At 40.0% G+C, this 27,493-nt stretch overlaps 1 protein-coding gene and 1 pseudogene across 4 annotated transcripts in view; one reads left to right on the forward strand and one right to left on the reverse strand.

Annotated features, from left to right (window-relative positions):
- Nucleotides 1–1,489: 1,489 nt before the first annotated feature.
- LOC108702424 lies at nucleotides 1,490–4,523 on the reverse strand (annotated as a pseudogene).
- A 5,560-nt stretch (nucleotides 4,524–10,083) lies between these two features.
- ccp110.S (centriolar coiled-coil protein 110kDa S homeolog) overlaps nucleotides 10,084–27,493 on the forward strand; it is a 34,958-nt gene continuing 17,548 nt past the window's right edge. The window contains exons 1-5 of one of the 4 annotated variants that reach the window (XM_018239122.2): nucleotides 10,087–10,280; nucleotides 12,914–12,980; nucleotides 16,194–16,341; nucleotides 23,789–23,917; nucleotides 25,938–27,480. In XM_018239122.2, coding sequence (XP_018094611.1) covers nucleotides 16,204–16,341; nucleotides 23,789–23,917; nucleotides 25,938–27,480 — 1,810 coding nt within the window. In that variant the 5' untranslated portion in view covers nucleotides 10,087–10,280; nucleotides 12,914–12,980; nucleotides 16,194–16,203. Of the gene's footprint in view, nucleotides 10,281–12,913; nucleotides 12,981–16,193; nucleotides 16,342–18,158; nucleotides 18,209–23,788; nucleotides 23,918–25,937; nucleotides 27,481–27,493 lie in introns of those variants that run through there. The other 3 variants (XM_018239123.2, XM_018239121.2, XM_018239125.2) reach the window with 3 other exon arrangements.

The raw sequence follows: 27,493 nt of genomic DNA on the forward strand, positions 1-27,493 counted from the left end.
AAAACCAGTGTGATTCTCCCTTAGTTATGGTATAAGGAATGGAATTAATGTGTTTTTACAAAACTGACACTATCTGGGGCTGGACAGGTGAATTCTTATTGGTTCTTGACATTAGTGGTCTCCAAATCCATGAAACTGTCCATCTGCCCCCTTACATGCTCCATCTCTCTAAGGGAAATATGTGGTGGGGCAGAAATAATGTAGTGTGTAAGGGCTGGAACAGTTGGCAGTGAAATGACAGGGAATAAAGCACAGAAAGTTAAAAGTTACATAAAAGGTAAAAGGAATGGAAGTGAATGAAGAAGCAAGGCAGCAGAGAAGAGATAGAATGGAAAGAATAAGGATACATATGACATACAGTAGAACCCCCCATTTTACATTTTTCAGGGGACCAGAAAAAATGATGTAAAATCCAGGAAAATTTAAAATCAGGGAAATGTATTATGCATAATATATAGGTGGGACCACAAAATAACAATGTAAAATGAAGGAAAACTTAAAATCAGGGCATGTAAATTTGAAGTGTCACTGTATAATGGCAAACAATAGGAAATAGAGAAGATGAGGCAACAGGGATTGGTTCAGAATGGCAGGACAATGCACTCTTAGCGACCAGCTGTGTCAAGACACTGGCATTTCACGTGGATTAGCATGCCATCACACCGCTGTTTATTTTCCAATCTTTCTAAACCAGTAATAAGGCAACCTTCTCTCTGATAGAAAGGTCAATGCAGACCCCTACTGGTCATATTGTAAATTGCAGTTGCCAGCATGATATCTGCAAAGAAACTAGTTAAAACTACAACTACTTCCCTGATTTTAAGTAATGTTTCCATGGGTTTTACATCAAAATTGTAACAATTTCGTCTATTAGGAACCTTTAAAAGCAGTGGGTACACTCCGATGCACTGGGCACCCCTGTGGATTCCGGTGTTCACCGACGCCCTTTTGGGGCCCCGGGCTTTCAGCTCAGGAACCAACAAAGAGTAGTACCAGGGGCGTAACTATAGAGGAAGCAGACCCTGCGCCTGCAGGGGGGCCCAGGAGGTATAGGGGCCCCACGAGGACCTAATTCATATACAGTTTCAATAAATATTGGTAAAACAAGTCAACTGCTAAAAATTTTTGGGGCCTGAAAAATAATTTGCTGTGGGGCCCAGTAATATCTAGTTACGCCACTGAGTAGTATGTCCAAAAACAAGGTACCGGCAAGGATTAGACAAAAGTAGTCGAATAACAGGCTAAAGGATCAAGACAGGCAGCAAGAATCGAAGTCAATAAACAGGCAGGAGTCAAAAAACCAGGAATTCAAAACAGTAGAAACGCTCTGACAGGATCTGTAAACAGAAACCAGCTTAGGCACTGTTACAATGGATACAATGTATGAATTCTGCCGCACACCTGTACTCCACTTCCACTGCAATGGTGGTGCTGGTGCTCCGTAGGCCCGGTCGGGTCCCCTAGTGACAGCAATTGTTTGGATACAGATCCGCACACACTCAATTGAATGCAGTCGGGGAATATGCCCCTTTTTTATTATGCCACCAGTAATTCAACGTTTAGGGGGGAAAACCTCCCTTCATCCTGAGGGAGGTTGCTCTTTGAGTCATCCTTTCTACTTTACCTTCAGTGATAAAAACAGAAACTTTAAAACCTTTAAAACCTTGGGAAATGATTCCAGTGGAGTGTGCAAAAAAATAGTAAGTGAGGTGGGCAATTTAATCCAAGTACAGTTAAATCATGTAGCCACTTCAGTCCACAACAGCATTTGGCGTCCAGCTGCAGCTTCTATTTAGTGGCCGGCCAATTAATGTGACATCCTAATAGATAAATACTTTGGGGTGAGGAGTTCAGTAGTGTCGGTCACAATCCTCCAAGTACTGATACGGACTTGCTCATAATATAACTTTTCCAATGCATTATTAACTGTCCAGGCTACAACTTCAATCCCTTTGGAGTTCCACTGCTCCGCATATTCTCTGCAAGAAAGAAAGTATGAAAAACATCATTCAGCAATGTACCACACTTTTCAGGTAAAGATTGGTCCTTCAGATAAAGGTACATATTTAATTATAGGGGAACCGAGAAATTGCAACAAGAGAACTAAAAGTCCTGTAAAAGCAAATTAATTTGTGGAGCTGTCAGCTGGTAAATTGTGGCAAAATGCCTGTTTGCCTTTCACAAATATGCTCTTAACAACATAGGGGCATTTTTGCGTTCAGCTGCAGGGGAGTGCAGGACTAAACGCATCCGATTCTTCCTTATGGGCAAGTACACATGATGCCGCACATACGCAACGAAGTCCTGAGCTTTCCTGCGTCTGACCGCATCAAAATGGAGAGCGGAGCAAAAATGCCATGTGCAAGAGCCCTTACATGGATTTTTGTTTGAACCCCTTTTAAAGGAGGGCCCCCTTACAGGACTATAAAAACACTGCTGCATCAGCCATTCAGTGATAATTCAAAGAGTATTTAGGGCTGCCTGTAAATGATCTATGCAAATCTCTTATTCGCCTTCAGTCTAGGCTTCTATGATGGCAAATAGGATTTCCACTAAATCTCTCCCAGGTTGGATTTCAAATTGCTTTCCCCAAGTCCTACAGTTTGGAAACCACTGCTCTATAGCAAAGCTAAAGTAGTCACATTCTAACACATTATGTTTCCCAGCTTGTGGTACAGGTATATGATCCCTTATCCAGAAACCAGTTATCCAGAAAGCTCTGAATTACAGGAAGGCCATCTCATTATCATAAGAGCAGGGTCTAAGGAAATGATGCTGTGAAGAAGTTTTGGTGAAGATGTATAAAAGGCTGAGACTAAACATTGTAAGACAAGTGAATGCAGACAACAGAGGTGGAAACAGGGAGGAAATGTTTAATTTGAGAGATGCTTACTGAATGTTTTTACTCAACAGCTTTAACCCCAAAGGTTTTAATGAGATTTGGAATGTTATACAGCTATGGGATCCGTTAACCTGGAACTCCATTATCTAGAAAGCTCAGAATTACAGAAAAGCCATCTCCCATAGGGGCAAATTCACTAAGCGCCGAAGCGCTGAACGCTAGCGTTAATTCTCTAGCGTTTGTCATTTTCGTTACTGCGCAAATTCACTAACGAACGCTGGCGTAGTTTCGCTAGTGTTACTTCGCACCCTTACGCCAGGCGAATTTTCGCTAGCGACGTAACTACGCAAATTCACTAACGCGCGCAGTGTACTGAACGCTACCTTTTACGCTAGACTTCCTTCGCCACCTCAGACCTGGCGAAGCTCAATAGAGTAGATAGGGATTGTTTCAAAAAAGTCATTTTTTTTTCTAAGTCCCAAAAAACGCTGGCGTGTTTTCTACATGATGGGTGATAGGCTGAAAAAGATCGAAAAATATTTTGGGGCTCCCCTCCTTCCCCCCTACATTTCCTGACTCATGGCAACTTACCTAGACAGTGGGCACATGTGTAGGGCAAAATAAAATATTATTTGCTGATTTGAAGGTTTTCTAGGCATTTGTAGTGTTGATACGTATTCCTCCATTGAAATTTGAATTTCGCGCCGTATGCAAATTAGCCTTCGCTAGCGTAACTTGCTTTACATAGCGAATCAACGCTAGCACAACTTCGCAACCTTACGCTACCCCTGAGCGCAACTTCGGATTTTAGTGAATTCGCGGAGCGCTGGCGAAACTACGCCTGGCGAAGTGCGGCGAAGCACGGCGAAGTTGCGCCTGGCGAAACTACGAATGTTAGTGAATTTGCCCCATAGACTCCATTTAACCAATACTTATTAGTTAGGACATCCGTTCACACCCGCTGTCAGAGGAGCTATTTATCTTCCCAGCCAGGAGAAAAGCTATTGATTTGATGTAAAGAAAATCTTCTATCCTGTTTACTGACCTACGTAATGCAAATTTAAATCATTGAAACTACCTTACTCCATTTTGAGGATTGGTTAATTCTAAGTTTTTTAAATAATTACATGCTATCACATAGATTTTATGAGGATATTGTGGAAAACGTAACAACTTGTGGGAGAAAAAGGAACTTACTTAGAAATGTAATTCTTCTGCGACTCTACAGAGTTTGCACAGTAAGTTGTGGTGACCCCAGTCCAACAAGACATCCATAAAGATGTACCAGTAATGTTTCCATATGGTGTTGTAGCGTGGAGTGCCATCTCCAAGGTGACTGAGGCTCCAAGGCCTGTGTGTCAGAGCTGTGACAACATTTCTGTCTGCTTGTCTCATCTGGAAAACGAAGGCATTTGATTACAAGAATTACAAGAGCTGGAATTTACATATGGTGCACCATGTTGTTGCCAGGATTTTACGTTTGCACTTTATAATTAGCTTTTGTTACTTTTTATCTGCAAAGTTTTGGTTCGGGTTTAACTAAATGACTAAATGAATACAACTACTAAGTAGATACAGGTGGGATTTCTGTGGTTGATTTACCCAATATTGATACTAATCTGCATCAATAGTAAACAGTCAGAGCTTTACTCTAATTTTCTAAAGTGTAGTAAACTGTCCCAAACTAATTGCTGATTGGTTGATATTGATAACTGCACCTTTTTTTAGTAAATTGCATCATTCTGCTTCCTGAATGCAAGTGCGCTGACAGACATGGGATCTGCCTATCATTGCTTCTGTTTCCTTGCACAACAAAACACCTGCGGAGAAAATGACCCATTAAACCCCAATATGCAACAAATGTTGGTAAAGCCACAGAACTGTAACCATCTGTGATTCAAACAGAATCCTGGATTTGGTAACATAGTAAGTTAGGTTGAAAAAAAAAGACACACTTCCATCAAGTTCAACCTTTTAACTCTATTTTAACCTGCCTAACTGCCAGTTGATCCAGAGGAAGGCAAAAAAAACCATTTGAAGCCTCTCCAATTTGTCTCCGAGGGGGAAAAATTCTTTCCTGACTCCAAAATGGCAATCAGACCAGTCCCTGGATCAACTTGTACTATGAGCTATTTCCCATAACCCTGTATTCCCTCACTTGCTAAACATCATCCAACCCCTTCTTAAAGCTATCTAATGTATCAGCCTGTATGACTGATTCAGGGAGAGGATTCCACATCAGCTCTCACTGTAAAAAAAACCCTTAAGAATATTTAGACAGAACCTTCTCTTTTCTAATCGGAATGGGTGACCTAGTGTCAGATGGAAAGACCAATGGTAAATAAAGCATTAGAGAGATTATTATATGATCCCCTTATATATTTATACATAGTTATCATATCACCCCTTAACTGCCTCTTCTCCAGTGTGAACATCCCCAATTTGGCAAATCTTTCCTCATAGCTAAGATTTTCCCATACCTTTTACCAGCTTAGTTGCTCTTCTCTGTACCCTCTCTAATACAATAATGTCCTGTTCGAGTGATGGAGACCAAAACTGTACGGCATATTCTAGATGGGGCCTTATCAGTGCTCTATACAGTGGAAGAATGACCCCCTCCTCTTGTGACTCTATGCCCCTTTTAATACAGCTCAAGACCTTATTTGCCCTTGATGCTGCTGACTGGCATAACAAGCATACCTAATGTATACTGTATGTATCAGAGATAAGAAAGATATCAAATAAATGTATGTTTGGCACAGCAAGGCAATTCATTGTGGGGTGCTTCCCTGTGTTTATCAGAAACGTACAACATCCACAAATTCTGTATATGTAGTTTGGGCAAGCTCAACAAGCTGATGGAAATCGTTGGCTTGTGAACACATGCTAGCTAGCTCATGATTAGCGATGAGCGAAATTTTTAGACACGGTTTCGCCATAAAAAGGGTGCCCATAGACTCCAATGAAAAAAATGGTTATGTATAAAAGATATTTTTAGCCCATAGCTTTCAATGCCTTTGGCTAATTTTTTGAACATTTTCGGTGACATGGGTCAGATTCGCCCATCACTACCCATGATCAAAAAAGCATCATCTAGTGAACTAGTCTATCAACAGCTGTGTGCTTCCATAGTACTGCTTGCTGCATTCAAATAGGCAAGGGCCTAGCACCAAAATGGGTCACTAGTCTTAATTTGAATGACTAAACTGCGGTGATCCATTGCTGTTTTATAGTTGCTACCTTTATCCTTATAAATAAAAAAAATGCAAACCATAAGAGCTGTCTAAAGATTATATATGTATATAGTAGTGTAATTGTAGTATGGATGTAAAAAAGTGTCTGAACAGGACTCCGAAAGGAGCAGAAAGGCTAACTGCTTGTCTGTAAGCGAGACTGCATGACCCTTGACATTAAAGTAAATTGTCAGATTGTGATGTAAACATTTTCTAACTGCCTCCTTCAGAGTGGGAATATTTTCACCATCAAACATATTCCTGAAGTGAAAACAATAAAACAATATAAAATATCCCACAGCAAGAACTGCCACCAGTAATTGGCTGCCATTGTGTTCCAGCCAACAACAATGAAAGGCAAGAACAGTGAGACGTGGACCATGTTTAGCCATCTTTACACAACTGCCTACAAACTGATGGCCAAACATTCAGATCACTGACTTATTAAGAAAAACATATATTGGGTAACAGTGCTCATTAAAAGTTCAGTTTCAGTGGTTGCCTAAAGTGCTGGATAACAGGATAGAGTCGTACAGTCTCTTGTTATCTTTATCCATTTGGATATGAAATTTGTCTAATTTCATTTCTACATAAGCCCAGATATCAGGACTCCCGAATGGCCTTGGCTAAACAGGTCAACATAACCTCCGAAAATACCTTCTAAAAATATGTGTAGGCATTTTAAAATGAATAGAGAGCATACAATTAACCTGGTTTGTACTTGTCTCAGGGTTGGTGCTTTGTAGGGGAGCCGGAGCACAAATTCTGAAAAGAGAAGTGCAAGATGAGTTTTGCCGACAGTATACCCAAATTTTGGTGATGCCTCACATTAACTTCCACTGCACTGGGTAACTTTGTGCAGCCATATGTTGCTGCTTCAGCTTTTATGACTGTGAGAAATAGATATTTTAGCAAGGCAGCAGGTTGCCAGATTCATGAATTCATTGCCAGATATTATCTGCATTCAAGGTGTTGTCACTGTGTAATGATAGGGTGGGTTTCCAGTTCACAACTGCACTAAATGCAAAGACAAATGCTGGAAGGGAAATGGGCAGATCTTTGTATATTAGTATTAGTATATTAGTATAATGTTATCTATAATTGTACCGATGCTTAGCATAGTTACCATGAGCGATGCTTGGCTGCTGCGTTAAGTTTCTTGATATCAGAAAAGCTGAGATCTTGCAGTCTCCCAGTCCCATCTGTTGTTCGCTCCACTGTGTCATCATGCATGAGTATAGGAACTCCATCTCCTGTCAACTCCAGATCTAATTCCACTCCAGTTGCACCATTTTGTGTAAAGAGATGGGCGGCACACTGATAAACTGCCCAAAGGACAGGGACACTTGCAATATTTTATATATAATATTCTTTTTACTTTTTTAGAAGGCTTTGCAGCAGAATACTGACATTTTAACTTCCCTACAAGCCTGATTTCTAAATATGTATTAATATATAGTAACACATCATTCCAAGAAAGTCTTATACAGGTATGGGATCCGTTATCTGGAAACCAGATATCCAGAAAGCTCTGAATTACGGAAAAGCCGTCTCCCATAGACTCCATTTTATCCAAACACTCCAAATTTTGAAAAATAAATTCCTCTTTCTCTGTAATAATAAAACAGTACCTTGTACATGATTTGCAAGTATGAATATCCAAACTACATCTGTTATGTGGGGAAACCCTAGGTCGCGAGCATTCTGGATAACCGAATAACTGTATAAAGTCAGAAGAAAGGACCAGGAGGTGGCGCTGCTGTTGCAAAATTCAACTGAGCAATTTTACATTCATAACTTTAATATATTTATGGGACCAGAATGCTTGGGACCTGGGGCTTTCCGTATAATGAATCTTTCCGTATTTTGGATCTTCATACCTTACGTCTACTAGAAAGTCATTTAAACATTAAATAAACCCAATAGACTGGTTTTGCTTCCAGGAAGGATTAATGATATCTTAGCAGGTATGGGATCTTTTATCTGGAAACCCATTATCCAGAAAGCTCCAAATAATAGAATGGCCTTCCAAAGACTCCATTTTATCCAAATAATCCAAATTTTGAAAAATTATTTCCTATTTCTCTATAATAATTAAACAGTACCTTGTACTTGATTCCGACTAAGATATAATTAATCCTTATTGGATACAAAACATGCCTATTGGGTTTATTTACTGTTTACATGATTCTCTAGTATATTTAAAGTATGAAGATTCAAATGAAAGAAAACCCCAGGTCCCAAGCATTCTGGATAATAGGTTCCATACCTGTACAAGACACTGTTTTATTATTACAGAGAAAAAGGAAATTTGTCAGTTTCCCAGCTGCCCCCAGTCATGTGACTTGTGCCTGCACTTTAGGATGGAACTACTTTCTGGCAGGCAGTTATTTCTCCTACTTAATGTAACTAAATAAGTCTCAGTGGGACTTGGCTTTTACTATTGAATGTTGTTCTTATATCTACCAGGGAGCCGTTATCTTGTGTTAGGGAGCTGTTATCTGGTTACCTTCCCATTGTTCTTTTGTTAGGCTGCTGGGGGGAGGGGTGATATTACTCTAAATTGCAGTACAGCAGTAAAGAGTGACTGAAGTTTATCAGAGCACAAGACACATGACTGGATGCAGCTGGGAAACTGACAATATGTCTAGCCCCATGTCAGATTTCAAAATTGAATATAAAAAAATGTGTTTGCTCTTTTGAAAAGTGGATTTCAGTACAGAATTCTGCTGGAGCAGCACTATTAACTGATTGAAAAAAACATGTTTTCCCATGACAGTATCCCTTTAAGCATTTTCACATTTTCCGATGACTTTTCTCAATTTCAGACAATTTTGGGGCCAAAATCTGCTGGCCACCAAAATGTCTAGAGTTTGACCTGTTTTACCAATATTTATTGAAACTGTATATGTATTAGGACCTTATGGGACCCCTATACCTCCTAGCCCCCTTCTGTAGTTACACCCCTGGTGACGTGTGAATCTGTCCTATTTTGCTTCATGGGAAAATTTATGAAACTGAAAATTTTAAAAAGGTGTATTTTCACATAAATTCATTAATTTTTTTTAGACTTTTTTTCACTGCAGATATTGTGCTATTTTGGGCTACTTTTGAAGTGCCTCTTGGCTAGTTTTGGGCTGGTTCTGTAGCTGACTTTGGCTAGTTTTGAAAATTACACCTGGCAACCCTGGGCAGTGCAGAGAACAACAAAGGACAAACATATACTGCTTCCACTAGCAATGACATTGGACCACCGGAAAGCGTCAATGAATGTATATTGTAGGGCTGCTTAGAATGACATTTATTCCGGGGTTTGGGTCCCACTGACTATGGGTTAAAGAGAGAGAAGAGATATTGACGGTTCTGATGGCTGCCAGGGTGTTCTCTGGAGCATCGTGCCCCTGTCTCTATGGGCTACAGAAGCCGCCTTCCCTTTTGGTTTTAGCACCTGCAGAGCCCGGGATTGTGGTACCGGCTCGAACCTACAGAAAAACAGCAGCAGGTAGATGCCCCTGTAAATAGGGATGAAATAAAGGGTTTTCACGCCAGCAGCAACAACACAAGGAAGATGCAACAAAACGTAACCATCACCCCACAACATGGCGGGCAGGCCCGGACTGGCAATCTGTGAGTTCTGGCAAATGCCAGAGGGGCTGCTCAGCTGTAAGGTGCCATAGAAAGTCACTATTTAGTGGGCTGCTGGGGGTTGATTGGGCCTCTGTGTACCTGAAATACTAGAGCCTATTTTACTTCCCAGTCCAGACCTGATGACGGCTACAGACAGAACCATAAGGAGCCCACAGACACGAAACCGGCCACTATAAACTAAATATCAAGCAGATGTTTTAGGAACTACAACTCCCAGAGTTCCATTGTATGTGCGGCAGGCTTGGGGACGCTGGAAGTTGTAGTTCAGAATCCCCAGCGCCGAACCTTAGCAATAACCACGCCCCTAGCAACCCGGAAGCGTCTCAGTCCTTACCGCAAGCCCCTCCTACAAGTAAAAAACGGGGCGTGTATTTGGTGGCCGTTGCCAGGCGCTGTAGTTGCCGCCGGAGACCTCAAAATATGGCGGGGCGGGTTCTGAACTGTCAGCAGCCTGGAGCCATCCCTGCATTGTTCTGTCACTGTTAACGAACACAGCGTGTGGAGTTGTTGGGAGACACAGTATTATAGCTGTGAATGTCGTCTCATCTGTGTGCTGGGTAAGGAATGACTTTATCTTTTATATAACGGCCCGTGTAGTTCCTAAATGGTGACTAGCTGGGATTGCTGGGAGTTGGTACTGTGTAATAAGGACCAATTTGGCGTGCCTTGTTCTTGGCCAATACAAGGAAGCCGTGCACTTTGTAAGTACAGTATGTAGAGGTTTAGTGGGGCTGCTGCACGACGTGGTGGTAAAGTGAGCTCACCCATTTATCATAGAGGGGATCCCTTTCATGGCAACTGACCAGCTGCTGGTTTATTATGTATATGAGTGCGAATATATCTGCTTAGTCAGTGATTCGTCTCAAACGATTCAATGAAACTTTATAAAACTGTAAAAAAAAGAAAAAATAGAACTCCATCTCCCCCCAGAGTTTCACGACCTGTATAAAAGTACTAATCTGCCTTCAGCCTTGTGCCTTTATATGGTCATGGAATGCCTTGGTGACTAATATTCTTATACGCAAAATAGGGGGGTCTGGTGACTAATATTCTTATACGCACAATAGGGGGGTCTGTTATATATGTGTGTAGATATGAGATAAAGTACCATTTACTCATTATAATGGGGCAAATGCCTTGGTGACTAGGGTTGCCACCTGGCCGGTATTTTACTGGCCTGGCCGTTAAAAATGATGGTTGATCCCAATGTTATTAATAGGGAAAAAAGATAAATATATAGGAAGGCCGGTATTTTTTTTCCCAGAAAAGGTGGCAACCCTATTGGTGACTAATATTCATATATTTACAATAGGGGGCTACGTTATATATATGTATATATGAGATAAAATAGCGTATATTCATTATAATGGGGCAAATGCCTTGGTGCACAAGGAGTCACATATAGAAAAACTGTTTTGTCACAACACAGGTCTTGCCAAAAAAACCTTAAAGTTTGTTTCTAATCTGTGCATATGATGCAATGTTACAGACCCACCTGTGAGTCTTTGTCTGGTTTACAAATGAGCACTTTGTGCAAACTGCAGCTCCATCTGTTGTTCTGGTACATCTCCCAGTATGCCTTGAAAGGCATAGAAAGTGCTCAATGGAACCGCTGTTGTCTAAAGGGGCCATTTATGCCTGCAAGTGCGGTTGAGATAGCTCTATTTGCACTTCTATAGAGTTCTGCCTGGCACTGCACAGTCCTTCCTGCCTTCTGTTCCAAATTGAGTGATACTGTGCCTGTTGCCGCTGGGGAACCCTGTAGCTACCGCCACCTCCTGGTAGATTCCTGCATGGGTCTATTTGGGCAGACCGTGCCCAACCCGGATCCATTGGGCTAGAGCCGAACCCAGACCCACTGGCCTTCTATAAATCCCCCCTCTTTCTGTTCTCGAAAACCTATCCGCAGTGCCCTAATTTTAGGCCCGACCCAGGACCTGAGAAAACTGGAAGTGACATCACTGGTGGATGGAAGTGACATCACTGGTGGATGGAAGTGACATCACTGGTGGATGGAAGTGACATCACTGGTGGATGGAAGTGACATCACTGGTGGATGAAAGTGACATCACTGGTGGATGAAAGTGACATCACTGGTGGATGAAAGTGACATCACTGGTGGATGGAAGTGACATAACTGGTGGATGGAAGTGACATCACTGGTGGATGGAAGTGACATCACTCTAGGTCGGGAGAAATAGCTACATTTAACTGCATGGCTTTAACAGGAGGTGGGGGGGAATGCAGCCTGCAATTGTCCTGAGTACCCAGGCAGGGTACGTGCAGACAGACAGCTCGCATTGTCAGGGGACAGAGGTGTTTCCACCCTGACAACCTTGTAGGAATTCCTCTTGTACCTGACCTGATGCAGGTGGTAACTCCATGGTTCCCTTCATACCTAGCATCAGTGGGCACAGCTCACTTTCGCCTAAAGAACTGTGTTGTAGATGTCTTCAAACTTCCATGCAATCGCTTCTGATTCGCAAACAAATTTTCTTGCAAATTACTTTAGCGTATGTTTTAATTTTGCCGAATCAGACTCCGTTGCGTCAAGCACATCAATTGCTTACGACCACCAATGACGCTGACATTTTGGGGAAATACACTGCATCATGCTCTCAGAATTGCAGTTTTCTCACTGCATTTGCAGACGTAAATTATCTCTTATTTATATATAAGCAGCAATTCTATGCAGAGCTTTACATAGATTGCTTATCAATCACACCAGTCCCTGCCCCAGTGCAGCTTACAATCTAAAGCTGGCCATACACTGAGATCTACCCTTTACATGACGTAAACAGGTTAAGCACTTAGATTGGCCACCATCATGCTGGGCTGAATGCGAATGATCGGATTGTTCTAACCTGCCCAATAGATATCCTGACAGGCAGCTTGTGTACGTGAATGTACTTGCACTGGCCACCTTTAGTTAGATTTTTAGTTTTACACTATCTACTCTTCTTTTCTTGGATTTTGTTCTTTTTAGAAAGCAGGGGCCCTCGCATAACTTTTGTGCTTCTGTTTGTTAGAAAACTAGTGTTAAGCCAAAGCTTCTGTATGACCACGTGCACCTTTTATTATTTTGTTTTAACCAAAATAATGTATGATTTATTATTTCTGGTGTACTGAGGAACCTCATCATTATAATGTACTTGGTAACCCAGTGAATTATTTTATCTTTGATTTGCAGAATAAGAAGAATATACTTTTCTTCTGTACAAATACATCATTGTTTTCCATCTGCCAAAGAAACACAGGTGTGTATTCTTAACAATTTTCTTATTCTAGAGTCTTTCCTATATGTGCTTATTTTTGTTATTGCTCGTTCTGTTCTTGTGGTAGTTCGGTCAGGACCCACTGCTCACCTGAATCTGCATAATTTACATATTTTCCGCCCCAGTAAAGCCTACAGTGTAAGAACTCTTTCATGTTCATGCTAGGGGTGCACTAAACCCAGGATTCCATTTGGGATTTGGCCAAATCCCAGGACATTTTCCAGAATGCAAATTCAGCAGAACAAAATCCAGCCCCTAAAGTCATGTGGCTTTAATGCTTTTGATTACTCAAAGTTTTGTTTTTTATATTTTTTTTACATTTAAATATTTTCAAATTACAGTTTGGAATTGGTTAAGTGTTCGGTCAAATCTTTTGTGAAAGATCTGGTATCCAGCCAAAATAAAAAAAAGATAGGCATTTTGTACATCTCTAGTGCATACGCCACAGTCTTGTTAATTAGGAACCTGCCTATGTATGTTTTGGAAAGTGGGAGGTAGCTGAAGTACCCAGAGGAATCTCACACAGAAAGGAAACATTCAAACCATACGGATAGTTCCCAGGTTGGAATCAAAACCAGATCTCTTGGGCTGCAATAAGATTAAAGGTGGCCATACATGGGCAGATTTCAGCTGCTGATTCCTTTAGACCGATTCAGCAGTGTATGGCCCTCCAACAGGCCATCCCGATCAATATCTGGCCAAAAATCATCCAGATCTCGATTGGACAGACTTGATTTTTCTGTTGGATTAAGGGTCCTTCCATAGGCTTTATAGGAGTGTGTCAGTATTTCGTCAATGCTTTGTAGTGCAAATTAAAAACATTGATTAAAAAATTGTAGGCTGGAGGTTTAGTTCTTTCTTTTTTATCCGTCTCTTGTCTTGCTTATGTGAATCTGAAAATCAGATATATTTGGGGGAAACTGTAATAATGATAATAAATGAAGATATATTTAAAATAGAATGCACAGCAATAGCTGTAGCTCCACTCAATGCTAAATGTACAGTATCCTAAAAATAAGCATGCATTCTTTAGTTCTTAATATAGTTCTATAATACAGATGCCAGAAAGCCACAGTCAGCATATGTAACAATTATTTCTTGATCCCAGAGATATTGATAGATTTAAACTGGCTTTTCTGGTCAGGTAAGCAACCGAGCGCACTTCAGTTGCTCATCAACAATATTATAAATGCAAGATTTGTGCCAGAAAATCTGTTCTGCTGTCATACCTATAATTATTGCACCACTTCTAAAACACTGGTCTGGTTTATTTACATAGGAGATACATATGCATTTGCGGCGATTCGTTTTCTGAAGTTGCCTCTTCGGGCGACTTTGGAAAACCCTAAATCTCTTCTTTATATTGAATTCAAGCATCAATTTATCTAGGATAGTTTATTACCCCCTATTGTAAAACATTTGGATACTGGGAATCATGATGGAGTTCCTTGACCATATAAAGCCACAAGGTCAGAGGCCGAGTGCTTTTAAACAGGTCATGGAATGTTGATGTGACTTCACATATCCTCCTCTTTCACAACACTGGATACATTTTTTTTAATTACAAAAGTTAATGGAATCATGTGACCCAAATTAAAGGAGACATATTATGAAAAACAAGAATGTACCAGTTTTAGATCTAGAAGGAATGTGCTTTAAAAGTAGTGTTTCTGGTTACTTTATTGTAAATTTCTGCAAAAACCCTACTAGTCCCGCCCATCTGTTCTACTTCCTGCTCGCTAAATTGTCTAGCTGTGCAGGGGAGCCAGCGGCACACTGCACTGTAGCATATGAACCAATTAGCAGTTAGGCTAACGAGATAGGGAACTGGTCTTTGTTTGTGTGACTGCAGGGCTGTGATTGGCTTTCCCCCGTCTACTGTGCTTCTGGCAGGGACCGTTAGGACACGCCCACCCCTCATTTGAAACATGGACAGGGACTTGAGAACATCTATGGGGAGCTCCAATAAACGGACCATTTTTGAAGATAATGACAGTTTTTCGCCACCAAACACCATATAGTATTCATAATTGCCTACAAAATTAGGGCTTTTTCATGTATTCTCTATGTATCCTTTAGGGTAAGGGCATACAGGGAGATTCGAGGAGATTTAGTTGCCCGGCAACTAATCGCCTCTTCTTCTGGGTGACGATCTCCCCGAACTGCCTTCCCGCCGGCTATAATGAAAAATTGCCAGCAGGATGGCACTTGCAGCGCTTTGTTTTCTGAAGTTGCCTCACGAGGAAACTTTGGGCAACTTCGGAAAACGAAGCTCTGATTAAAACTAACGACTTCATTAAAAATATCATTTACAAGATCTTTATGGCTGTTGTATTAAAAATAAATATATCCATTTATCTTATCTGTATGATGAAAGCACTGGTCAACCTATCTTAATTGTGCAAAGGGCAGTATGAAGAGTGTTTGCCTCCATCTAAATATTTAATAGCTGCAGAAAGCACATTCTTTAAAATGATTTTATACAAGTATACAAGTTTTATACAAGTCACATCCAATGTGGCAAAAATTATAGATTTTGTTTGATATTAAGCTATTGTAAAAGCTATTGCTATGTGTAACTGATGTGTATAGGAAAACTGCTTAGAATTACAATTTCATTTGGGCAAATTAGATTTTTATTTACTTCTTATTTTTATAGCGCCACATTTTTATTGTTGGGTTTACATCCCTTTTGATTCATGAACTGAAAAAATCCACGATCCTCCAGGCAATCCATGTTTACTTATTTAGTTTCGAAGTGCCGCTGTTCTGAACTGTTCCAATAAAAAGTAAATACATAGCAACACCTAATAACAAGCTAATAAAGATGGTAATAAAGAGGTCATATTTTCCATAGTAAACTCCATTAACCCCACTTCTTATGCAATGGTTATCTCTGTTATACATGTTCCAAAACACAGCACTTCTGCTAGCAACTGTCATACCATTATCTTGCCAACATGATGGATTTCTTCATAGCCCCAGGCTATTTGTGTTCTGTTCTCAGAGGCATCTGAGGTGGGCATTTGAAAATAGTCATGCTGGCTTGATTTTCTTCTTTGTTGCACTCTAGCTTTGAATGAGAATTGTTTGGGAATAAAAAATAAAAATGTGGAAAGAAAATGAACATCTAACAAAAGAAATATATATCATAAAAGAGCTTGGGAAAAATGTTTTGTTGCTTTTTCGATTCAGATTTGGCATCATGGAGCCATATGAAGAGTTTTGCAAGAAACAGTTAGCCATAATCCAAGGAGAGGAAATTCTCAGTGATGCCATGTCCGTAACCGAACAGAGGGTGTCTGTGATTAACTTCCATGGTGTTGCCGTGCTTTCTCCATTGGTAAGTCCATTGCAAACCCACAAATATTGATCCTGACTGTAATTGGATGGTGGAAACCATTTTTTTTTTTTGCTTAAGGAGGGAACAGGTGTGATACTTTTATTTTGTGACATTGTTTATTGTGATCCATTATTATAGCATCTTGTAAATATATCAGATATTCCCCATGTAAATGTAATCCCTGTATTTCCATACATCAAGGAATCTTAACCTATGAGTCCTAAATATGGTTGGGTTTCCATGTCCACTTTAACATTAGAAAATCGAATAGAAAATCGCTAGTAAAACAAAATGCAGAAGTGGCTCTTTACTAATCCACCAGACTCCATTCTGGTGATATTGTATCTGGGTATTTAGTCAGAAGGCTCATATGAACATATGTTTGAACAACTGTCTCTTACAGGGCAGCTTTAAAGGATAAGGAAAGCCTAAAGGTGGCCAAACACGGGGAGATCCGCTCGTCAGTCGATGTCGGCAAACAAGCGGATCTCTCCCCGAGAGTGGGCGATATCAGGCTGATCCGTGGGACCTAGGGCCTCACGATCGGATCAGAATGGAGGCTAAGCGGGCGGTCTCCATTGTTGTCTCGGTCTGTCGGCAGCTTTTATCGGGCCGTGTATGGGGGCCTTAAGTCATTGGTCAATTTGTTAGGCACACCCCAGTGACCGTGATCTTTTACCTTTTAACCGGAGTACAGGTATGGGTCCTGTTATCCAAAATGCTTGGAACCTGGGGTTTTCCGGAGAACGGATTCTGTAATTTGGATCTTCATACCTCAATTCTAAAATGGAGTCTATGGGAGATGGCCTTTCCGTAATTCAGAGCTTTCTGGATAAAGGGTTTCTAGATAACGGATCCTATACCTCTGCTTGCATTCTCAGTAGAAGTGTTTCTGAGACTTATTTTATGGGGAGTGTGTTAACCTATATCTTTTGTTGCCTCTCCTATAAATGGAATGCATCACAGCTGTCTGTTTGCAAATGCGCAGAGCTTGTTAGTCAAAAATCATAGAGAATTATGATTTAAATAGTACCACTGAGATCTGGTAGGATGAACACATGACTGGGCTGTGAACTTGGCTAAACTTAGAATCTGTGCTGCTGGCTGTTAAAATGTGACTGCCAAATGCTGTAGATCCAAGTTTCCTGATTCTATTCTCGGTGGTGTTAAAAGTCCAAATAAAAAAGTACTCCGAGTTCATGTAGAAGTGAATGGCAGATGTCCCATTTATATCCTGATCTGCACTGGGTTACGTCCAATAATCTGAAGACTACCTGGTTTGCAGGCGACAAACCCAAAAAAAGTCGCAGGTTTCGGCAACAAATCAAAAACAATCATACAATTCTGATTTGTTCGAAATTTTATTGGTTTTTTTTTCCGATTTTCAGAAAAATGTATTAATAAATAAATGTTTTTCTGTCTCTCTCCTTGGTAATTTGTAATCATGTCGGTTTACTACTGTACACTGTTTTATGTGTTTTTGTTAAGAAGGTGACTAGGTAAATAATTGCCATTTTACTTTCCTGGGATTTGCCCTGAAGCATACTTTGGGCAACACATAGTAGAGAGAAAGTTGAGAAACAGGTGCTTTTCCAAACAGTTAGAGGAGAATTTAAAATGCAAATGTGATGGACCAAAGCAACCAGGTAAACATGCAAATGACAGGAGAAAAAAAAATCTCAATTGTGACTGAGATTCTTTAGATTGCTGCTGTCTGGAACATTCTAAATCTGTCTGTTTCTCTCTCTAGGGGGAGTAAGCTGGCTATAGATGTAAAGATTTTTAAAAGATTCGATCGTCATCGTGAGACCACGATTATCTCGAAACGATCGTATGAATTGTCCATCAACTAAAAACACCATTTCAGGTGATATTGCCAGGAAAACAAAGGGGAGCTGCCTGCTTGGCCCTGCAGACATAGATAGATTGCACTGGGACTGATAAAGATTTTTTAACCTGGCCCATCAATTTTCTGACAGATGTCGGCCGAAAAATCGTAAGATGTACGATCGTTCGAATCCCACTAACTGCACGATTGGTCGGATTTCGCTAAAATCGGTCGTTCGGCAAGAGAAATCTTTGCGTCTATGGGGACCTTTAGTCACTTCAAAAATTCAATAACACTCGGGAAGATTTATTCAACAAATTAAAGAAATTGGTGCGCAATGCCAATAATTGTACCATTATTAATCAAAAGAAAAAGTATCCAAAACAATTTATAAAGGGAGAGAGTACTCACAGTTCACCCCAGTCCATGGGCGCAAAAATCCAAAACAGCAAAAAGTTTTTTGATAAAAAAAATCAAATCATTTATTAGGACATACAGATGTCATCTGTATGTCCTAATACATGATTTGATTTTTTTTATCATAATTTTGGTCTTTACTTTTGGAGAGAACTCCCAACTTTTTGCTGTTTAAGATTTATTAAGGGTCGAATAGTAAATTTGAATTTTCAAAATATTGTTTTTGGACAAAACTCAATTAAGTCAATGGCAGAGGTTCAGTGACCCATTTGAAGATGTTAATGGCGTTCCTGACATTCAAGTTTTTTTCCGAGAAAAAACTTGATCCGAGTTTAGTCAAATTCAGTTCGAATCGAGTTTTCGGGTCGGTAATATTCGTTAGTTTTAGATATTCTAATTTTTTCTTAACCTCCCAATCGAAGTGTGTGTGTGTGTCAGAATGATAGCTAGATAGTTATCATTGTGCTAAATGTTGTTATGCCACGAGACACTTGCTGAGGACACACTGACAGCCTCGTTATGACTGAATGCCCATTCATTAACATTATAATTGACCTTTCACTAAACAAAGCAAATGGTTCATGACAAAAGAGCAGGGGTTTATCAATGGTTGAGATCTCTCCTGAGCTTTCTCTTGCAGATGAAGTTTTTTTTTTTTTCCCAAATTTCCTTGTCTCTTTTTAAAAAGCTCAGATATCCCAAGATCCAGTAAAACCAATAGGAACATCAGCATGGTTTCAGCTAAGCCATGCGTTAAAAAGATACTGACACCAGAAATATCTTTTTACATCTATCATAATATTGCCCTTTGAAAACAGCGCTCAATAAAATTGATGTGAGAACTAGGGATGCACAGAATCCAGGATTCGGTTTGGGATTCGGCCAGGATTTGGCCTTTTTCAGCAGGATTCAGATTCGTCTGAATCCTTCTGCCTGGCCGAACCGAATACAAATCCTAATTTGCATATGCGATTCGGTATTCAGCCAAATCTTTTGCAAAGGATTTCGGGGGTTCAGCCGAATCCAAAATAGTGGATTTGGTGCATCCCTAGTAAGAACGTAATCATTTTTTTTAAATTTACATCATCCGTGAATAAAAATGTTCCATGTTCACATAGGGGTTTGCTGCAAATGTGTTTATTACTTTCCGTTAAGGGTCCATATTTTGTTTGAATTCATAAAAATCTGTAAGAATCTAAATCTTGCAAAAGGTGCTGGATTTCAGACAAATATTAAATGGAATCCTGGGTTCCATCCCTACTAAGAAGATGTAGCCCAGATAATTCACAAGTGTCATCATTGCCTGACCATTAAAGGGGCTATTTGCCTTTAGATTAACTTTTTTCATATAATGTAGAGACAATATTCAAATGGAAATTGGTTTTGAATTTTTTTTATTTGTGGATATCAGTTATTATGCGTTTTATTCGGCATTTCTCCAGTTTGCAATTTCCGCAATTTCCCAGGCAACCATGCACTGATTTGATTAAGAGACCGGAATATGAATAGGAGAGGCACTGAATAGAAAGATGAGCAATAAAAAGTAGCAATAACAATAAATATGTAGCCTTACAGGACATTTGTTTTTTAGATGGGGGTCTGTGACCTCCCTTCCATTTGAAAGCTGGAAAAAGTCAGAAAAGAAGAAGGCAAGTAATTCAAAACCCTATAAAAAAAAATAATGAAGACTAATGTAAAAGTTTTTCAGCATTGGCCATTCTACAACATACTAAGGGGCAGATTACTCTAAATGTGAGAATAGAACTCACCGCAGATAAACGGTTATTTATCAACACTGGGCAAATTTGTCTATGGGCAGTAACCCATGGCAACCAATCAGATTGCTGAATTCATTGTTCTACTTTGCAGCTGGCTATTAAAAGCTAATCATTGATTGGTTGCTATAGGTAACTGCCCATGGGCAAATTGCCCAGTGTTGATAAATGAGCCCCACTTTCTTTTCATACCTATGAGATTTTTAGAATCGTATTTACCAAATGGTGAACTTCATAAATAAATATGCTTTTAAAAATCCCATAGGAATGAATATAAAATGGGTGAGTTTTATTGTGGTGAGTTCTAAATTCACACTTTGTTAAATCTGCCCCTAAAAGTTAACTTAAAGTAGAGTCCTGCAGCGGGTCGGGTACCCGCAGGCCACCCGCAAAAATCTGTTCCGGGTGTGGGTATAGACGTCTTCTCAATAGCGATTTCTACTCCTTTTTTTTCTGATCACTTCCAGTTTGCAATGACAGCACTTCCTGATTCTTGATGGTTAGCAGGTCCCTGGTCCGGGTTGCGGATAAGGTACTTGCGAGTCTGGTATCGGATCCAAGCGGGTAAGAATGCGGGTTGCTGGTCCGGATAGCAGGTTACGGGTATGGGTCGGGTACGGGTTCCAAAAAAATGGACCCGCGCAGGACTCTAACTTGAAGTGAACCGCCCCTTTAATTAGCCAAATACATAACAACATCTCTGTTGGTGGGGAGGATAGACATCATGTCTAAATGAACAGTGAGAATAGGATACAATCACCCAGAACCAAGGGGTAACTGCAAAATTAAAAAAAATAAAATTATCCTGTATATCAAATATTATTTGAAAAAATAAAATTATCCTTTATATCAAATATTATTTGTAAAAATAGAAAAAGGTTTTTCAGTTTAATTTTAAAAATGACATACAGACCCCATGGTGCTCTGCATATTCTCTATAACTTCTGTCTGCCTATGTTCAGCGACCCTAGCAGCCAAACCTTGTACGTTTCCGGCCTCATAATCCTCCCAAAAGGTTAAACTTGTCTTAAGGCACTTGCGACTGATGTGATCAATTGTATGTAGCTTGAAAAGACTTAAAAATATACAAAGGCTGCCTAAACATAGTAAAGCAGTATACAAACAGGTTTCATATAGAGATGTTTACCTTTACGTCAACGGAGCAGGTAGCTCCTGAAAACAAAGATCTACTAGATATATTTAGAATAGGGATTGAGACCTCTCTGGATCATATGCATAGTTTTCTTTTTTGTTTTTTTTTTAGAAATGATTATGCACTGCAACATTCCTCTTGTGATCTGGACAGAAACATTTTATCTTTCTCGACTTTTTTCTTTCTTGTTCATGTGGCGCTGGTTCTAGCAATGTGCCGTTCGGGATTTCCCTGACCCTAACCCTCCCTCCCTTAGCCCGCATCCGTGCTTCCGGGTTGCTTTTATAGACCCGCCGACACGCCAGCTGATGACATCACAAAAGGGGTGGGGCAAGTAGGGCGTAGCCCCTATAAAAGACGAAGTATGAAGCCGGCATTTGATGGTGGCGGGCGAGGAGAGCAGGAGAAGAGCTCAACCTGCATTCACCCACCACCCGAGAAGAAGCGTGTGAGGTCAGCCCGAACCGGCTGGTAAAGCCGCGGGTATCGGGCTGGCCCGCACATCACTAGCTGGTTCATAAACAAGCAGTTATTTATACCAAAGTTGGAAGCCGACATTTGACGGTGGCAGGTGGGGAGAGCAGGAGAAGAGCTCATCCTGCACCCACCCGCGAAGAAGTTGGAAGCCGGTATTTGATGGTGTTGAAGAAGCGTGTGAGGTCAGCCCGAACCAACTGGTAAACCTGCGGGTATTGGGCTGGCCCGCACATCACTTGCTGGTTCATAAACAAGCAGTCATTTATACCAAGTTGTAACGATTTCATGTCCTGTGACTTGCTTTTTTGAAATATGTCATTTAGCTGTTAAAGGAGAGCTAAAGTCTAAAATAGAATAATGCTAGAAATGCTTTATTTTGTATAATAAACATAAACATGAACTTACTGCACCAGAAGCCTAATAAAACAAATTTTTTATGTTTTCATAGTTGGCCGCAGGGGGCTGTCATTTTGTAACTATGTTAAACATCTGTGCAAGACCATGCACATGCTCAGTGTGGTCTGTGCTTCTGTTGAAAGGATTAAGCTTAGGAATCGTCATAAATGATCATAATGATGAACAGCACAAGTCAAATAATTTCTGCCATAGAAGCCTATACAGCAAGATTGATTAATAATCAGAATATGCAGACTGCACTGGGTCTGCGGATACAAATCTCTACTCGGTCACCGGCTGCTCTACAGGGAAACAAACAAAGCTGTTCCAGTTCTGAGAAGTAAGGTGGGGGAGCCACCCCCTGCCGTTTGAATGTATGATAATTTCCCTGCAGAGCAGTTAGGGACCGTCTGAAGTTTCCTATCTGCAACTGTCAGAGCAAGTAAAACGAAGGGGGAATTTCACTGGATACAATCAGGTTTCTTATAAAAAACAGTACACATTTATTAATTGAAGTATATTGGAGATAGATTTCTTTTTCATTAAAGAAAGTAAAAATTGGATTTTATTTTTTTGCCTTTACATCCACTTTAATTGAAGGGACAGTTAGAGGCACATTTATCAAAGTTTGAATTTTGAATTTTAAAAACTCCCCAAAACTCCCATAAATTCAAAATTCAACCGATCGAAATTTATTAATAAAATTAAATTTTTAAAACTCTGATGAATTGCATCGACCTGAAAACTTAAATCGAATTTGATTTGAATTTAAAAAACTGTTAAAAACAAAAAAAAACTTGAATGTCAGGAAGGCTCCAAATTGATCCCTGAACCTCTCCCATTGACTTTAACGGCAATTCCACAGGTTTTAGGCGGCGAATAATCAAATTTCGAGTTTTTAAAGGGCCAGAGTATGATAGATCTCGAAAATGTAATTTTTTTTTTAAAAAACTCCTTAGTCGATTGTGACAGTTTTGACCATAAAAAAAAATTCGAATTTTCAATTTGACCCTTGATAAATCTGCCCCTTAATGTGTAGGTAATAATCAATGTGCTTTTTTTTTTTTTTTTTTTTGGAACCGGCTTGTTTTCACTACCTGATACCTTACCGTGTCCAAGTCCCTGGCAATGTGTAAACAAACTGTCACGCTTGTGTTACCGTGTCAGTTTTTTTCTCACACTTATCACATGTCCTCACTGATCAGTGCTTGTTACAGCTCAACAAGTGAAAGGCCAGTAGGGAGCACAATATGTAGCACATTTTAGCCTTAAAAGACGATTTTTATAAGAGAGAATTTTTTTTCGGCAGGAAATAATTTGATCATTACTATTTTTAAAACGTTGATTCTGGACCTTTTTATAGATCTGCAGAATCTCTAATCCTGGTAACCTGTTTTGCAGCTCACTGCTGAAAAGAAGCAAGAGATGCAGCAATATCGACAGAAGGCTATAGAGCTGAATGAGAAGAAGCACAACTACAAGAAATCGTCCTTACTGACCCGTGTCCAGGAGATACTGGAATCTGTTCAGGTAACTTTATTTAAAGTGTCGAACTATTCAGATACTTGCAAGCTTATTTTGTACAGGTTTAAAGAGATTATACATGATTTCCATCAGTCCCTTCCCAGAAAAGCTCACCATCTAAAATCACGATCACATTCTCACACACACTAGGGTCAGCTTCATCAGGAGTCTCTTAATCTGCCTGTTTTTAAAGTATAGGAGGAACACAAAGAACTCATAAGAATAACACACAGACATGGGAAGGATTCCTTAGTGCCAAGCAGCAGTGATAATCACGGTGCCACAATGCTGTCCCTTTGTTTTATGTGGCATTTTTGCAACAAGGCATTGTTGGGGATTCTGGAGCTATTCTCTGCATTTAGCTTTCTGTCTGTCAGTAGCCAGGGGCATATCTGACACTGACAAATAATGAGCGGTTTGGACAACTTCCCTTCTGATCTCCGCATTTCCCTGCAACGGATTTCCTAAACTAATTTATTAGATGTAGAGTAGCTTGTTTGCTTCAAATAGTTGCCAATGGAATGTTCACAAACTGAAAATATAGGGTCATTTATACTAGGGATGCACCGAATCCACTATTTTGGATTCGGCAGAACCCCCTGAATCCTTCACGAAAGATTCGGCCGAATACCGAATTTGCATATGCAAATTAGGAATGGGAAGTTAAAAACATTTTATTCTTCCTTTTTTTCTGACAAGGAATCCTGCTGAAAAATGCCGAATCCCGAACTGAATCTTGGATTGATGCATCCCTAATTTATACTGTGTGAGACATAAACTATATTGTGAAATATATTTATTTGCAAGACCACAACAATTTTTCCATTTATGCATGAAAGGTTGAATATTTCACAAATACATAAATTTACAGACAGATTAGGGGAGATTTAGTCGCTTGGCAACTAATCACCTCTTCTGCGGGGCGACAATATCCCCGAACTGCCTTCCACCTGCTATAATGAGAAAACGCCAGCTCCAATGCACTTGTGGGGCTTCGATTTCCAAAGTTGCCTCACAAGGAAACTTGTTTGATTGTGGCCCCGCAGAAGAGATTTTTATAATGGAAATCTGGACATGGGGTAATTTAAAGTAAATGTGTAATCATGTTTTATGGCATAGAAATCCATCTAAAACGATTTAAAAGAGTCAGAACTATTAGCTGTACAATTGCCACGTGTTTTCCCTGTGACCTCCCACCTTTTTGGACATTCCTCTTATTTAATGTAAGTTACTATATTTGTTTTTATATTTATTACAATAAGCTGCATCAGAGACAACCTTATAGAATGGAAAATTGTACATCACAGACGCTGGTGTATTGAGTGCATAATAACACGGCTGTTGCACAGAATAATGCAGAGTCTGAGTCATGTTTACTACTAATTCCTTGGTAACGATCGCATGGCTTGGGAATTCTTGCTGCTGACAGGCTCAAGACAATAAACACTGAGCTTTGTATGTACCCCCTGCAGATTTTAGTGTAGTTGATCAGCCTGCTTTATCTGCCTCAAACCTGCTCACTGCATCACAAACAAATTACCTGGTGTTTTTGTGTAATTGATATTATGTGAGCTCTTGTACAGGGGACATAGTCTTTAGCTTTATGCTGTTCCTAGAGCATGGAAAATGACAAAGGAGCTATTTTTGCTTTACAGAACATGTCAGCTTTATTTTTTCTAGTAACTAGGGATGCACCGAATTCAGGATTCTGGCTTTTTCAGCAGGATTCGGATTCGGCCACTCCTAATTTGCATATGCAAATTATGATTCGGATTTGGTTCGGTATTCAGCCAAATCCTTTGCGAAGGATTCGGGGTTCAGCCGAATCCAAAATAGTGGATTCGGTGCATCCCTACAAGTAACTGAGTTAAGTCATATTTAGTTAATCATTACCATACAAGTGAGTCCAGCTATTTATTTTTCAGCTAAAATTTTTACAATTAATCTTAAGCAATGTATGACAGGATGAATATTTCACAAACACATACATTTAAACATGTTTATTTTCTCTTTTTTTGCCATTTAGGTTAAAAAAGGACCAAGTAGAAATGTTCTCACAGACAGTGAGGCCATTGATCAGATGTCGAGCAATAAAAACTTGAATGGATTTACGATCCTTCCGAATGTCATTAGCCTGCCAGTGTTTTCTGCCCAACATGACCCTATAAAATTTGAAAAATCTTTGGAAAATGTACTACAGAGTTGCAGTTCTGAGTCAAACCTATCGGACTCAATACCAGACCTCAACAGTTTGCCTATGAAACATTCAGTAGGTCCCACTACAGAGCAAACAAAATCTTGTGAAATGTCTTTGAGCCTACCACAGTCAGAATGTGATACAGTTTCTTCTAGGGAAGCTCCAGATACATACAAAATGAGCCTTCAGAACCTTCTCAAGAAATCCAGAGATTACATTGAAAGAGAGCAAAACAGACGTCATCTGAAGAACCTCTCAAAGGCTAGTGGCAATGAAAGCAATTCTGACAAAGAAAATGACACTATAAAAATAAGCAACTCCTTAAAAGAAAAGGCCAAAGTTCTGAGCAGGAGCAGAAGCTGCAGCCCTTTGATGATTGAAAAGCCAATGCTGAATAAATCAAATACCCTTCTGCAAGCTGCCTCTAGCCAAGGTCATAGCTTCCATCCCAACTCTCTGTCAACCCACTCTAATGCAGATCTTCCTTTGTTATCTTCTTCATCTTCTCTTGTAGAAAGTGAATCGGATGAGGAACTGAAATGTTCATCATTTGCCGACTGTGAGAGTAACATTCTAAGAAGTCTAACAGGATCTTATGCCAAATTGCCTAGTCCAGAGCCAAGTTTAAGTCCAAAAATGCACAGGAGACGGCCAAGACCTTTATCGACAGGGAATATAGTTATCACCAATCCAGTCAATGCATATGATTTAAGCCCCAAGGAAAATGGTAAAGCAATGAAATTTCCTCTGCCCAGGACAGCTGAAAAAACATCTTTGTCTGATCCTGTGACAAAGCATGGGGACTATAAATCAGATATTTTCTCCATTAAAAGGCATTCTTTAAATACAAACAATGCTGCTTTTGTTACAAATATTACAGGATCCCCTGAATGTATTGCAGCAGATTTTGGCATGTCACACATTGCTAATGTTGGAGCTGATAGTCAACAGACCATGCTCGCAAAAGGACAACAAACATGCTCAACATTTAGTAAAGTGCCTGTATTTGATCAGCATATAAACATTCCAAATACAATAACACAGCATGGGATTAAAACAAATTGCTCGCCAGAGATGATAAAGCACTCTTCACCAGTAGGACTCAATAAATCTTATGATGTGGAAACACCATCGCCAGTCTTAATGCAAAGCCAAGTTTCAAGTCAAACCACAGAGACTCCCCTTGGGCCCTGTCTTAGAGAACCATTTTTAGAGAACCAGTCCGATGTTCAGATTAAACGTAGACTTGAACTCGACTTACACACTACACCACCTGCTTCTGGTGAGCAAGAGAAAAGGTTGCTTCATAAGCCAAGGGACCGGAGTGGGTCTCTGCAGTTGACTTCTACTGACCTCGGAAAAGGCATTCTAGGTAAGAAGATGAA

This window comes from Xenopus laevis, chromosome 9_10S (genome assembly GCF_017654675.1).
Source record: "Xenopus laevis strain J_2021 chromosome 9_10S, Xenopus_laevis_v10.1, whole genome shotgun sequence".
NCBI lineage: Eukaryota > Metazoa > Chordata > Amphibia > Anura > Pipidae > Xenopus > Xenopus laevis.